The 15081-nt window shown below is 41.4% G+C and overlaps 1 protein-coding gene across 1 annotated transcript in view; it reads left to right on the plus strand.

The window, feature by feature from the left end:
- Positions 1–4707: 4707 nt before the first annotated feature.
- Positions 4708–15081, plus strand: part of ADGRE3 (adhesion G protein-coupled receptor E3) — a 41543-nt gene continuing 31169 nt past the window's right edge. The window contains exons 1-3 of the mRNA XM_060006614.1: positions 4708–4843; positions 12386–12436; positions 13693–13815. Of these exons, the coding sequence (XP_059862597.1) occupies positions 4819–4843; positions 12386–12436; positions 13693–13815 (199 nt within the window). The 5' untranslated portion in view covers positions 4708–4818. The remainder of the gene's footprint in view (positions 4844–12385; positions 12437–13692; positions 13816–15081) is intronic.

Below are 15081 nucleotides of genomic sequence, written 5' to 3' on the forward strand. Positions count from 1 at the left end.
GAGATTGAGCCTGGACTCAGATATGTAGATGCCCAGAGATTCCCATTGCTGAGAGCTCGTGGCCCCCACCATCAGGAGACCTCTCAGGAGCTAGTCAGTGACTTGAAGCAGCCGATAACTACTCTAAGGGTTACAACAATGAATAAACAAAAATCCTTGCCCTACGGATCTGGCACTGCAGTAGTGGAGAGAGACAATAAACAAAATAAATAAAGTAAATAAGCAAACTGTGTATATTAGAAGGTGGTGGGTACAATGAATAAAAATAATTGGGCAATGGGGATAAGGTGTGTGTGTGTGTGTGTGTGTGTGTGTGTGTGTGTGCGTGTGTGTGTGTGTGATTTTAGACAGGGCAGTCAGGGAAGGCCTCACTGACAAGGGGACACTTAACCAATAACTTGAAATGAGGAAGTGAGCCATATGGTTACCTGAAGGTATCTGAGGAAAAGCATTTAGATACAGGGAACAGCAAAGGCAAAGGCCCAGAGGCAGGAGAGTGCCTGTCATCTTCAAGGAAAGACAAAGAGCCAGTGTGGTCAAAGCAGAAAAAGTGAGGGAGAGTCTGGGAGGAGGTGAGGGCAAGGATGTGACAGGGGGAGATCATGCAGGGCCCTACAGGCCACAGTGAGGAATTTGACTTTTACTCTGAGTGAGGTGGGAGTCACATGGACTCTCAGCAGAGGAGGATCAGGATCCGACATGGATTTAACAGGATGACATTACCTCTGACCTCAGTAAAGTCTTGTTAAACATCACAACCTGGTTGAGATGAGCCAGGAGGAAGCAGAAAGAGTTTCTGAGTCTAGGGCATGAATGGCAGGGCTAGGAACCAGCACAAGACAGTGACCTCATGGAGGTCAAAAGTAGCAAAGACAGCTACCTGGCAGTAAGGTGAAAGGTCTGGCATGGATGGATGGATGGATGGATGGATTGGGGATGGACAGAAAGATAGGTGGGTGAGTGGATGGATGGAAAGGTAAGTGGGTGGGTGGGTGGATGGATGGATGGATGAATGGATGGATGGATGGATGGATAGAAAAGGCATCTGTAAGGTGGACCTGCAGGAAATGCTAAAAAAAATACTGCGACAATTTTAGAGGGTCTGGTTTTCAGCAAGAAAGTCCCTGGAGTTTTATGCTGTAATAACTTGGTTATAAAAAGCTATTATAGGGGCTTCCTTGGTGGCGCAGTGGTTAAGAATCCGCCTTCCAATGCAGGGGACATGGGTTTGAGCCCTGGTCCAGGAAGATCCCACATGCCATGGAGCAACTAAGCTCGTGTGCCACAACTACTGAGCCTGCGCTCTAGAGCCCGTGAGCCACAACTACTGAGCCCACACACCACAACTACTGAAGCCCATGCACCTAGAGCCCGTGCTCCACAACAAGAGAAGCCACCACATTAGGAAGCCCGGGCACCACAACGAAGAGTAGCCTCTGCTCACCGCAACTAGAGAAAGCCCACGTGCGGCAACGAAGACCCAATGCAGCCAAAAATAATTATTTTTTTTAAAAAAAGCTATTATAATCTCATCTTATCACAGGTAAAAAGCTAGGGATGTTTGGTTTGTACTTGTGTGTTCTACTGAGGAATGTAAGGGTGGTAGAGAGCCAGCAATGGCTTCTGGTTCTCTTTGGGGTTCCTTTAATAAATACTTCATCATCATACTGTTGGTAGACCAGAGAACAATACCGTGCAGATCTGGGTTCTCAGACTTGAGCATGCATCAGAATCACCTGGAGAACCTGTTAAACGCAACTTGCTGGGCCCCACCCCAGACCTTCTGGTTCATCAAATCTGGGGCAGAGCCTGAGAATCTGAATTTCTAAGTTCCCAGATGATGCTGATGTTGCTGGTCCAGAGACCATACCTTGAGAACTAGCGATGTAGAGAAACATGGACATTGAAACATAGACTTTGATAGCTCTGTGTTGAAAGCAATTTTGAACATTCTGAATGTAAAGAAGTTTCCAAAATATCTTAACTAACTTATTTTCCGCTTCTGTTTTCCTTTTCATATATAAGAAAGAGTGATATGTTGTAAAAGTTTTTTCCAAATAAATCTACAACAGCTTGTTCAATAAGGATAACATAAAAATTCTAAATAAGAAGGCATTGTGTCATAGTTTGTTAGGTTTGGTGGTACCTAAAATACGGGCGTACCTTAAAATTAATGATGCCTTAGGTTTGGTTACATACGGAATGCATAGAGAGGGGAGATGTTAACTCTACCTTGGGGTAGGGAACGGGGCAGAGTAGGGCTCTGGGGGATCTACCTTGGGGGTCAAGGAAGGACATACAAAAGAATGCACACATGGAGGACTTGGCCAGGGGCAGAGCAGTGGAGGAAAAAGGGAAATTCCTGGTGGAGGGGACCACACGGAGGCTGGACAATGCCTGAGCAAGTACTCAGGGCAGATGAGGAGCCGGAGGGAGAGGGGTGGGAGATGAGGCTGGTGAGGTGGACTGGGGCCAGAGTGAGTATGATTTATGTGCCTATGAAGCACATTTAGCCTGCAAAGTATCTGTGGGGCTGTGAGGCAGGTGTGTGCTGGGCTCAGATTCTTGTTTCAGAAAGCTTTCCTGGATGAAAGGTAGAGCATGGGATGTAAAGACAACCATTTAGGAGACTGTTGAAGTTATCCCATATCAGAGATGCCTTAGGGACAGAAAAGTTGAATAATTTCCCCAAAGTCACACGGCTAATAAGTGCCCAAGCCAAGACTTGAAAGTAGGCAGTCTGGCTCTAGAGTCAGGACTCTGCAATAGCATTGGTCTGACCACTAGGGGGCACTGCCTGTCTTTCTTGATCAACTCTTGCCTCCAACTCTCACCCCCTCCCCCCACCCCTCCCCAGAGGACCACTAGGAAAAAACAACAGGAAGACCCAGTACGTGGTTGCTGGGCCAGTGGGATGTTGAGAGCCCAACAGTCTTACTATGTAGGACTCATGACCTTGTCCATCCCAATAACTGGCTAATTCCACCATGCTCCAACCACCCAAGGAGGTCCTTGTTCATCTTCTCTCATTCACACACTTCTCTCCACCTCTCTCTGGAGTTGACTATACTTGGTGCCTCCACTTCTTCACCTCCCATTTTATCCTCAATCTATTTCATTCTGGTTTCCATCATCATCACCATCACCATCACCACCTTCCCCACTATTATCACCACCACCATCACCTCCACTCCCATGATCTCTGCCACCACCTTCACTGTTTTCACCACCATCACCATCACCATAACCACCACCTTTATCACCACCAGAACCACCAGTACAATTGTCCCCACTGCCACCATTATCTCCACCACCACCTCTGCTATCTTCACCAGCACCATCACCACCACCTCCACCATCTTCATTACCACCATCATCCTCACCACTGGAACTACTCTTAGAATAGAACAACCTCCTTACTGCTCTGTCCTGTGAATATTCTTCAGTCTTAATTCATTTTGGTCTCTTTCCTTGGTCTTCCATGACACCATACTCTACTCATTTCCCCCACATCTGTCTGACCACTCTTGCCCTCTCTCGTCTATTAGCTGCTCCTCCACTCCCTGCTTGTATTTATTTTTTATATAACTGTATTTATTTATTTATGGCTGGGTTGGGTCTTCATTGCTGCACGTGGGATTTCTCTAGTTGCAGTGAGCGGGCTTCTCATTGCAGTGGTTTCTCTTGTTGCGGACCACGGGCCCTAGGTGGCGCGGGCTTCAGTAGTTCTGGTGCGCGGGCTCAGTAGTTGTGGCGCATGAGCTTAGTTGCTCCACAGCATGTGGGATCTTCCCGGACCAGGGCTCAAACCCATGTCCCCTACACTGACAGGTGGATTCTTAACCACTGTGCCACCAGGGAAATCCCTCCACTCCCTGATTTTAAATTACTTACTCAGAACTCTATTCTCACTCTATAATCTATCTCTAAATGATTTAATCCATTATCATGGCTATAACTACCATCTATTGGCTGGGGGTGGGAGGGAAAAGACCTCTTTTTTGTGATCTAGATTACATATACAATGTATATTGAAATCACAATACCTCAAAATCAACTTAACCCAAACTTAATTTTATCTCTCCCCCGAAACCTGCTTTTCCTCCAATGTTCCCTTTCTCTGTAGTTCTATATAGAAAATATTGTGTTAATTTTGTTCACTGCTATATCCCTAGAAAGTAGCACAGATCTTGTCACTCAATAAGATTTGTCTTAATAAATATTTGTTGAGAGAGGCAATGACTCCCAAATCCTGCAATTGGTCTAGATAGCTCCAAATGACCAAATAATACATCACCTTCTACCAGACTTTGAGACTCCAGTCAGATCTGGTGAGTGCCATATTTTGAGGGGGAAGGGGGATCACAGATTTGTAAAAAATGACACTTTCAGAAACTTTAGATAACGATAGAGATACTGTAAATTCTGGCTTAGCCACCTCCAAACCACAGGGTTATTTAAAGTTTATTTTGATCCCGCAGTCACTTCCTGCTCCTCAGACAATGCTCTGTAATTAAAGGGCATTCCTTTTCTAGGGTCAATTGATTCTGTAATCCCAAAGGTGATCAACAATAGCTAGAAAAATCTACTACCAAGGAAACATCTGAAAACAAGTGAAGAAAAGGTAACGAAAATGAAAAGCAGAACCATGGGTCTGATGGTGAAAGATGGAAGAAGTTCACTTCTCTGTCAGTGGTTTCCTATGTCAGCTGACCATGTCAGTTCTCATGAGATTTCCTTGAAATAGGAAAAGTGGTTGAGAGGGAGCACAGTAGGGAGCTTTGAGTGCTGACTGGCAAGTGTTACCTGCACACAGGAATGCAAGGGTCATCGCTTCTTCCAGGTATGTGTAACCTTAACCTACCCCATATCAGGGGCTACTTGGTTCAACAATTAGCTGTCTTTCCCTTCTCCTCTTTCTTCTGCTCTGCTTTGAACACTCTCCTTTCACCCTTGGGTTATGGTTTCCTTCCTCACCACCCTCTTCAAACTACGCTCTCAAATATCCCTAAAATTGTCCTTACGGTCAAATCCAATGAGCTGTTCATCTCCCTCTTCACAGGTCTTGTTTTCTAACTGATATTCTCTCCTCCTTGATAACTTCTGTGACCTAGCACTGCCCTGATTTTCCTCTGCCTCTCTTGCTATTCTTTCTTTCTCCTCCTTTTGCCTTTTCCTGAATACTAATAATAATAACCAAAATTTTCAAGCACTCACTATGCACCTTGCATATTAATCCATTTAATTCTCATAATGGGCTCATAAGGTGGGTACTAATATTATTTCCATCTTATAGATGAGAAAACTGGAGCACAGAGAGGTTTTGTTACTCATCCAAGGTCACACAGATTGTAAATGGCAGAACCAGGATTTGAATCCAAGCCTCCTGGCTTCAGATCTTTGTTAATATGCCTTTGGGTTTTCTCCTTCTCTTTTTCTACTCTGTCTCCCTAGAGGAATCTTAAGATCCCATGGCTTCAACAACCACATCTGTGCAGGTAGCTCTCCAACTCTGAAATCCCTTCCATTCTCTGGCTCCAGATCAAATAACAATATCAATAGCTACAATATCAACCAAAGCTAACATATGTTGAGCACCTGGTATCAGGCTAAGATGTTCTATATTCATTATCGCACAGTACCTCCACATTACAGATGTAAAATGGCATCACAGAAATGGTGCTCAAAACCTCACACTTATTTAGTTGCAGAGGCAGGTAATAGATCATAAAGTCTATCAAAATAATATAAGCTACTTGAAGGCAAAGGTCCCCTCACTTTTGCAGCCCGTTCTGCAACATCTTACATATAAGAGGTATCCAGTATATATCTGTGGAGTCAAATTTAAGTGAGAGAGCGTGCAATTTTTTATATATCAATTATGCCTCAGTAAAGCTAAAAAACTCTTTTAATGAGAGAAGCTCAAAAAAGATGTTTCCTGCTTTGGGGCAACTGCAGGCAGAGTCCTGGAAACTTCTGAGATGGATTATTTGTGAATTTCAGTTATCCATGACCTCTCTGACCACATCACTAGATGGAACAGACAGTGTAGTAGAATGAGTATCAGGTGAAGAATTTAAAAATAGAATTCTAGTGCAAATAAAATGATAATAGAGGCAGCTAGCATTTATGAAGTGATTTCAGCCAGACATTGCGCTTTACACAATTCCCTCATTTATGTCATCGCTCCAACCCCAGGAGGCAGGCAATGCTATCACCCTGTTTCATATATGGAAACTTAGAGTAGTTAAGCAACCTGCTCCAATTTGCACGACTGGTGTCTGAGGTACTTGACCCCTGGGGACCTCTTTTCTCATTAACAAAAAGAGTCAGCTGATGATTTCTAAAGCCTCTTAGAACTCTGGGATTCTGGCATGCCAATGACTCTTCGAGAGCTCTAACTTAAGACTCATGCCCGTATTATTGAGCACAGGATTGCTGGCTGGGCTGGAAGGACACCTTGAAGACTAGCCTTGAGGAAATGTGATGGTACCCAGACTGCCTGAGTTTTAGGAACCAGGAAGTACTTTTCAGCCTTATGTTTTACTAGCTGCCTCTGCAAGCTATAGTCGTCATTGGGGCAGCTGTAATGTTAGTGTAGCTGCTGCAAATTAATCATCATACAAAGTAGGAAAAAGGAAAATTTAAATGTATTAAGAAATATTCCAGGATCCTGCCATTAAGCGGTTCACATCCCAGCTGAGAATATATTCATTGGACCACTGGAAATATTCAAAATGCTCCATGAAAGCAGTTGCATAAGTAATTGATCACGGGACAGACCTGGCAATTTAGAATAAGAGCCTGGGAGGAGGAGTAACAGCCCCCACCAAAGATGTCAACATCCCCTGAAACGTGTGGATATGTTACCTCACATATACAGGGGAGGTAAAAATTCTCCTCTACCCTCTTATGGTCTCTAGCTGGGAATAAGAATTAAATTGACATAAGATAGATTAATAGGAGAGAAGCATAAACATTTAATTAAATTTGAACATGTACATGGGAGCCTTCACAAGAAAATGAAGACCCAAAGAAGTGACCAGAGCACAAAGTTTTGTACCTTTTAGACAAAGAAATGATAAATGTGTGAGGAAACAAGACAGACAAAGGGATTGGGGCTAGATGCAATAAATTGTGAGGAAGTGACTAGGAGATACAGAGGAGGGGAAAGTATTGGAAGATAGGGTTATTTTAGTAAGTTTGTACAGATCTGTTTCAAGGTCCATTCACAGTCTCTGGGAGTAAAGATGCTCTTCTCATCCTGGTACAGGGAGGGCACCTTTCTTGTGGGAAATTATGGCCAGTTTTTAGGTAGAAAAGGGTAGATCATAAAGCTCGTCCTGCATCTTCTGCCTCTCAATTGCCTCCAGCTCAAAATAATGAATATGCCAAAGTGGAATATTTTGGGGTGGCATGTCCTGAACCCCATCACATGGTCAAAGGGACTTTGCAGATGTGCTAAAGATCTTGAGATGAGCAGATTATCCTGGATTATACTGGTGGGTCCAATATAATCACAAGGGTCCTCATCAGAGAGAGGCAAGAGACCAGAAAGGAGAGACATTGCTATGCCACTGGCTTTGAAGATGGACCAAGGGGCCGTGAGCCAAGGAAGGTGGGCAGCCTCTAAAAGCTGCAAAAAGCAAGGAGATGGATTCTCCCCTAGAGCTTCCAAATCAGCCCTCCTAACACCTTGATTTTAGCCCAATGAGAGTGATTTTTGACAGAATTGAATTTTCTACGCAATTGTAAGGGAATATATTTCTGTTATTTTAAGCCCCTAAATTCAGTTTTGGTTTTTTTGTTGTTTTTTTGTTTTTTCGGTACGCGGGCTTCTCACTGTTGTGACCTCTCCCGTTGCGGAGCACAGGCTCCGGACGCGCAGGCTCAGCGGCCATAGCTCACGGGCCCAGCCGCTCCGCGGCATGTGGGATCCTCCCGACTTGGGGCATGAACCCGTGTCCCCTGCATCAGCAGGCGGACTCTCAACCACTGTGCCACCAGGGAAGCCCCCATTTATTTATTTTTGTTTCTATTTCCATTTCTCTAGGAGGTGGGTCAAAAAGAATCTTGCTGTGATTGATGTCATAGAGTGTTCTGCCTATGCTTTTCTCTAAGAGTTTGATAGTGTCTGGCCTTACATTTAGGTCTTTAATCCAATTTGAGTTTATTTTTGTGTATGGTGTTAAGGAGTAATGATGAAAAAACTGAAAGTGATATTAAGAAAACACTCCCATTTACCATTGCAACAAAAAGAATAAAGTACCTAGGAATAAACCTCCTGAAGGAGACAAAAGACCTGGATGCAGAAAATTATAAGACACTGATGAAAGGAATTAAAGATGATACAAAGAGATAGAGAGATATACCATGTTCTTGGATTGGAAGAATCAACATTGTGAAAATAACTCTACTACCCAAAGCAATCTACAGACTCAGTGCAATCCCTATCAAACTACCACTGGCATTTTTCACAGAACTAGAACAAAAAATTTCACAATTTGTATGGAAACACAAAAAGACCCTGAATAGCCAAAGCAATCTTGAGAAAGAAAAACAGAGCTGGAGGAATCAGGCTCCCTGACTTCAGACTATACTACAAAGCCACAGTAATCAAGAGAGTATGGTACAGGCACAAAAACAGAAATATAGATCAATGGAACAGGAGAGAAAGCCCAGAGATAAACCCACGCATATATGGTCATCTTATCTTTGATAAAGGAGGCAAGAATATACAATGGAGAAAAGACAGCCTCTTCAATAAGTGGTGCTAGGAAAACTGGACAGCTACATGTAAAAGAATGAAATTAGAGCACCTTCTTTTTTTTTATTCCATGTGTTTTTATTTTAAAATAAAGGACAAAACATACATCATATTATTTTACATATACTTACAAATAGTTTTCTGCAGATATTATTGCTTTTATTGTTTGATTGAGTGTGAGTCATTTTTAAAAGTTCTCACATTTCTGTCCAAGGCAGTGTTTGGCTGACAGCAGTTACTCTTTCTATATATTTGAGATATTTTATGGGAATTAAAAACTTAAGAATTTATGTCATTTGTGTTCTCTTTCTCATGAATATTTTAATGATCTGATTTAGTAACCCCTTCACACTAAGATCACTCATTTTTTTAAAAAGCTATATATCAGGTTTTTCTAGTTTATAATATAAAATAATTTAGATTAGAATGTGTAAATCATTGTGTAATTTCAATATTTCCAACTATAGATTTACTATGGAAATAGCACTCATAGTCAGCTTTCTGGTTTTGTTTTTCTTTGTTTTGTTTACCATTTAAACTTTTTGTCTTATATTGGAGTATAGCCGATTAACAATGTTGTGATAGTTTCAGGTGCACAGCAAAGCGACTCAGCCATTCATAAACATGTATCCATTCTCCCCCAAACTCTCCTAGTTTATAATATAAATTCAACTAAAATATCATTAAAACAAACAGAAGCCATAATTTGGTGGCTCAGAAAAAAATAATTTTGAAGTTGAAGTTAATAAATGCCAAGCATAAACTTTTCCCTGCTAAAAATAACACTAGAGACAGTACAAAGAATATTATAGGATGTTGGCTGAATGACTTTTAAGCTTTTAAAAGAGTCTCAGTGATGCAATTTTAGTTATATTGGAAAGTATTTTTATTCTTTATAAACCAGTTATTATTCCTTATGTCTAAATTTCTGGTTGAGAGAAGAAAACATTTGTATATGTCTCCAAACTGGGTCATTTCTATATTTTGCAATTCTCTGTTTTAAAAAATTGCAATTAAAAGGAAAAGTCAGAAGTATAACCTGAAGAGCAGGAAAGATTAAATATTTAATGCTGTTCCCTAGAGTTTTTCTTCCCAAATTGTCCCTCCAGTTCATAATTCTTTCATAAGGATTTTGAATGTTCATATGTTTATTATTAAACATTATTTCAGGGGACAGTAATTTAATTACTATCATGAGTATAATTTTTCAATATACTATTTTTCATTTCAGAATCTTTTGCAAAGCATTGTTTAAAACGGTGCATGCAAACGAAATCTGCAAACTCCTTAGCAACTAGATGCTCTCAAAACTACTTCCAAAAACCAAAATCTGCCAGTAGATATTTGCTAAAAATTAATTTTTCTAGTATTCACCTTCTAAAGTCGTTAGAAAGCTGAAGTATGTTCATGTACCTAAAATGTTTAGAACAATGCCTGGCATGTGGTAAGAGCTCAATTCCTCTTGGATATTGTGGAGGCTGCCCTTAGAACTTTGCCCAATTTCCCCCACCCAGGATATCCTCTCCCCAAGACATGAGTCTCTCTCTTCAAGAGAAATTTCACTGATGTGCTCATAGGCAGGATGGAGGGGTGTTTTCATCACAGGGCATGCCGCATTTTAACCCAAAAATTCCCATCTCCTCCAAGTCTTGCTCCACAGACACCAGCCACCACATCTTCTGAACCTCCCCAAGGTAGCCAAGACATCCCCCCCACCCATTTCACCAGACTCTCAGCCTCGAGTCCTCCAATCCCAGTCCTTTACCAACAGGAATCAAAGTTTACCAGCTCCACCAAACTAGTCCACCCTCACCCAACCTGTCATCCAACTTGGTAAACAGACACCTTCCATGACCAGGACCCACTTTCTTTTTTTATTTTGGCTTTATTGAGGTGTAATTGACATACAAAAATATTGCACACATTTAATGCATACATCTTGATGAGTTTGGACATAAGGATACACCATACACCCATGATATCATCCCCACAATCAAGATATTAAGTATATCTATCACTTCCAAAATGTTCATTATTTGTGGAAATGTTTTTCTTTTTCTTCTTTCTTTTTTTGTAAAATGACTAACATGAGATCTATCCTTTTAGCATATTTTGAAGTATACAACACCAAGTTGTTAAACGTATTTGCTATGTTTTACAGCAGACCTCTAGAACGTATTCATCTTATATAGCAAAAACTGTATACCCATTGAAAAAGAATGCCCTGGTAACTGCCATTCTATTCTCTTCTGTGAGTTTGACTCCTTTTCATATAAGAGAAATCATACAGTATTTGTCCTTCTGTGTCTGGTTTCATTTCACTTAGAGTAATGTCCTCTAGATTCATCTATGTTGCTGTAAATGGCAAGACTGCCTTATTTTTTAAGGTTGAATAACATTCCATTGTGTGTGTGTGTGTATATATATATATATATATATATATATATATATATATATATATATATACCACATTTTTTATCCATTCATCTGCAGGACCCACTTTCTTAGGAGGTAACCAATGTTGCAAATAAGGTTACTAGTCACTGGACCTGTGCACACTAGAAGAGCCACACTGGTTGTTCATATTGAAATGTTTCCACACCATGTGTAAATAATTGTTTCCCAGAATCAGCTCCCAGGACACTCCTGCCAGCCCAGACCCTTTCCTGGGACCCCATCGACTGCCTCACAATTCAGCAGCTGAAAGATTAACACCTGCTGCCTCAGAGAGGGTCTCCAATGTCCATTCTGATTGGTTGGTTCCTGAAACATACCAGTTGTTAAATATTTTGTATATTGTACTTGCAAGTGGCAAATTATTCTAGACATTACTATGTTATAAGAGAATGAAAAGAAGGTAAGGAGAGAACTAACAATCAGAGTGGTGTAAGATTTATTAAGAAAGGAAGAGAAAAGCCACCCATCTATCCAGCACCTTCGGGTCTTTGCAGAAGCAAGAACATGGCTGATGATACCACCAGATGTTGGGAAGGTTTGGGGAAGAAGAAAATAGCACTTTAGCAGCCACAGTAGAAGTAGCCTTCACATAGAGGCAGCCTTCATTTTTCAAAAAGGCAGAAACAATACTTCCCTTCCAAGACGTGTTTCTGGAATTTTGCCTATCCTCCATCAAGAGAAAGACTCTGGTTCTGGTCCACTTGAATCTGGGTGGACATGTGACTTTCTTGTAACCAAGAGAATATGGTGGAATGGAGCTGCATGACTTCCTGGACTGGATCTTGAGAGGAGATGTAGACTGGTTGGCCAGAACCCTCATGCTTAGAGCTCTGAAGATGCCTGACCAAGGCTGACATGATGGGAGGAAGCCCAAACTACCCTAGGCCCTGAGACTACATGAAGCCATGTCCAGCCGGTTCCCAGATGCTCCAGCCCCATCACTGTCTAACAGCAACTGTATAGGAAGCTCCAAGCCAGAACTATTCAGCTGAGCCTTTCCCAGATTCCCAAATCATAGAAACCACAAGAGATAATAAAATGAATGTCTGCATTTTGTGATAGTTGTTATTCAGCAATAGATAACTGATACCCAGCCCTTGGAGAATATCCTAGAATCTTTCCTCAATCGTTTCATGTCTCCCTTCTGCTTCCCTGTTCCAGGACTCTGCTTTCTGCTAAGCTTGTCAGGAGTCGTGGCTCAGAAAACCAAAGGTGAGTACTTAAAGCCTGACTTTTCCATAGCCAGAGATCAGGGAGGGTGTAGACCAATAAGGCACCTGGGCCTACTCACATCCTCCAACAAGACAGAGGAAGGGGGCTACTTCTGGGAACAGAAATGGGGCAGGTTTCCTCCTGTAATTCTTTTTAAGTCATCATTTCATCAAATTTGGGTACATTTTAAGTTATCTTTTTTTTTAATTTTACTGTTATTTGTCTATTTATTTGTTTTTAGTAACCACAGCATGACCAAGGTAGAGGTAGAACAGTGAATAAAACACACCAATTCTCACGAAGTAAACATTCTGGTGGGGAGAGACAGAGCATGATGAAAATCATTTCATTCCGATCACAAGCAAGTCAACAAAAAATGAGCAAGTTCATTCCAGGTTAACTTTAATCCCTTGGCGATCTCACTAGATTCTGAATCAACAAGCCTAGGGTGGAGCCTGATATTCTACATTTCTAGCTAAAAGCTAGGGATGCATTCTGAGTTGCCAGGCTCTGCACATTTTCCCCCCATCATGTTCCCTGCCTCCACTCTGTGTGAACCCTGGACAGCTCCCAGAATTCTCCACTAGACTTAAGCTTGAGATATTTCCTCAGCCCCTGTTATTTCCATTCATTTTCAAGGGGCCTCAAATTAAGATCCTTAGTGATCTCCATCTAAATGAAGTTACACATAGTGTTACAAAGATAACATGTACCCTTATCACCATATACCTTCTGTGGTACCCTACGAATTCAAATTTTTGTAATCATAGCTGACACTTAATATGTTCCAGGCACTGCCTGAAGAACTTTATATGTATTAATTCACTTACTCCTCACATTAACCCATTTTACAGATGAGGAAGTTGAGGCACAGAGAGGGTAGGACACTTGTGCAAAGACACACGGGTAGTAAGTGGTGGAGCCAGAATCAAACGCAGTGTCCCAGGTCTTAACCAAGTCATTCCCCTTTTATATATTCTGCAATGATCTTGAGAATAACACAGTTATATTGCATTGAAATATTTGTGTTAAAATTAACTTGTTTAATGCCAACCTCAGTCCTTTATCATGCATAAGAATCACACTTTTTTCTGTAGCTTGGTATCTTTTAACTTTTTAATGTACTGACGTCTCACAAAAGGAAAAAGGTGCAGCTTCCTCAGCCTTGAGAGGCCTTTGCTCAGAGGCAAAACCAAATGATAACAGGAGAGATTTTGACTCTGGTGACATCTGACCTGCCTCTCTTCTCCTTGCAGGGACCTGTCGTTCGTGTCCCCCACTTTCTTCCTGTGTCAATGCCACTCACTGTACCTGCAACCATGGATACACTTCTGAATCCGGGCAGAGATACTTCACATTCCCCTTGGAGACATGTAAAGGTAAAGGGATAATTTTCAAATCACCTAGAGGTAGATATGGAAAGAAGGCAGGATAAGGGCTTTGAGGGGGTAACAATAATATGCAATACTGAAACCTCTGCCAACTCAACCTTCACCAAGAAAGAAATTCTTCCATGAAGTCAGAAAAGTGGGCTCTTCCAGAACTTAGTTAGGTCTCAATTCTCTCCTCCATAATGTAAGGATAATAATGCTGACTTCATGATAGCAGTAAGGGGTTTGAATAAGGTAATAATAAATGTAACTATACTTCATGAATCATAAAGCATTGTGTAATTTTTTGTACAATTTTTTAAGGAGATAGATTATGTACTGAAGTCATGGCAAAGAAAGAATAAAAGCTTGGGCAGAAACTTTTTTTAATATAAAGTCTGTGGTCACCTAAGATGAAAGATGCTGCCTCAACTCAATAATTTAAATGTCCAATCCTATGGAAGAATGAACACTCTAGAGTTGAGTAAATATTAGGTTTTTCCCCTTTCCTACTTTTCAACATCCCTCCTGGTTGGAAGCCTACAGTTGGGAGTAAGGTGTATAATTGGTTTCTTTCCTCTTTCCCCACCCAACATTCTACTTTCCTTCACCCAATCTTGCAAGAGTTGTAACCTGGCAGGGAGATGAGGAAAGGGGAGCAGGGAAGTTTTTCCTTGACAATACTATGGTTGCTATTTAGTCTCTATGTTCCTGAGATATAGCACTTTCAGTCGTGACAGCTTTTGTGGGTTATTTGAGGACAATTCCCCAATCACTCCCCTGAAATTCCCCTGATAACAGCAAATTCATCCCTACACCTTACTCATCCTGGAGGAATCCTGTGTCTTCTTTAGCTTCTCCCTGATAAAGTCCATTTGCCACTCCATGTGGCCCTCTCTGAAAGAAACTAAGCAACCCCACACCCAAAACTTCTCACACATGACCCACATCTAGCTCTTGGGAGATATTCACTCACCCTTTGCCCAAGAAACTTGAGATGAGCAGGTGCAGCAGATCTCTTTTCTGCCCAAGTGGCTCACTATTTAGATTTTTCAGGAGGAAACAGGCACCAATCAACTGGGTCCCCATAAAATGCAAAGACAGTGTAATTAGCTGAATGAATTCCTTAAAATCCCTCTCTTGGATTAAGCTGAAGAGAAAAGCACCCACACACACTTCTCCTCTTGGGTGGAAGTAGAGGGGCTCACAGGACAGCATCAGCTTTCTCCAAATAAATCCTTCCTCTCTTACTTACCAACTCTTTTTAAACCTCAC

This window comes from Delphinus delphis, chromosome 3 (assembly GCF_949987515.2).
Source record: "Delphinus delphis chromosome 3, mDelDel1.2, whole genome shotgun sequence".
NCBI classification, from domain to species: Eukaryota; Metazoa; Chordata; class Mammalia; order Artiodactyla; family Delphinidae; genus Delphinus; species Delphinus delphis.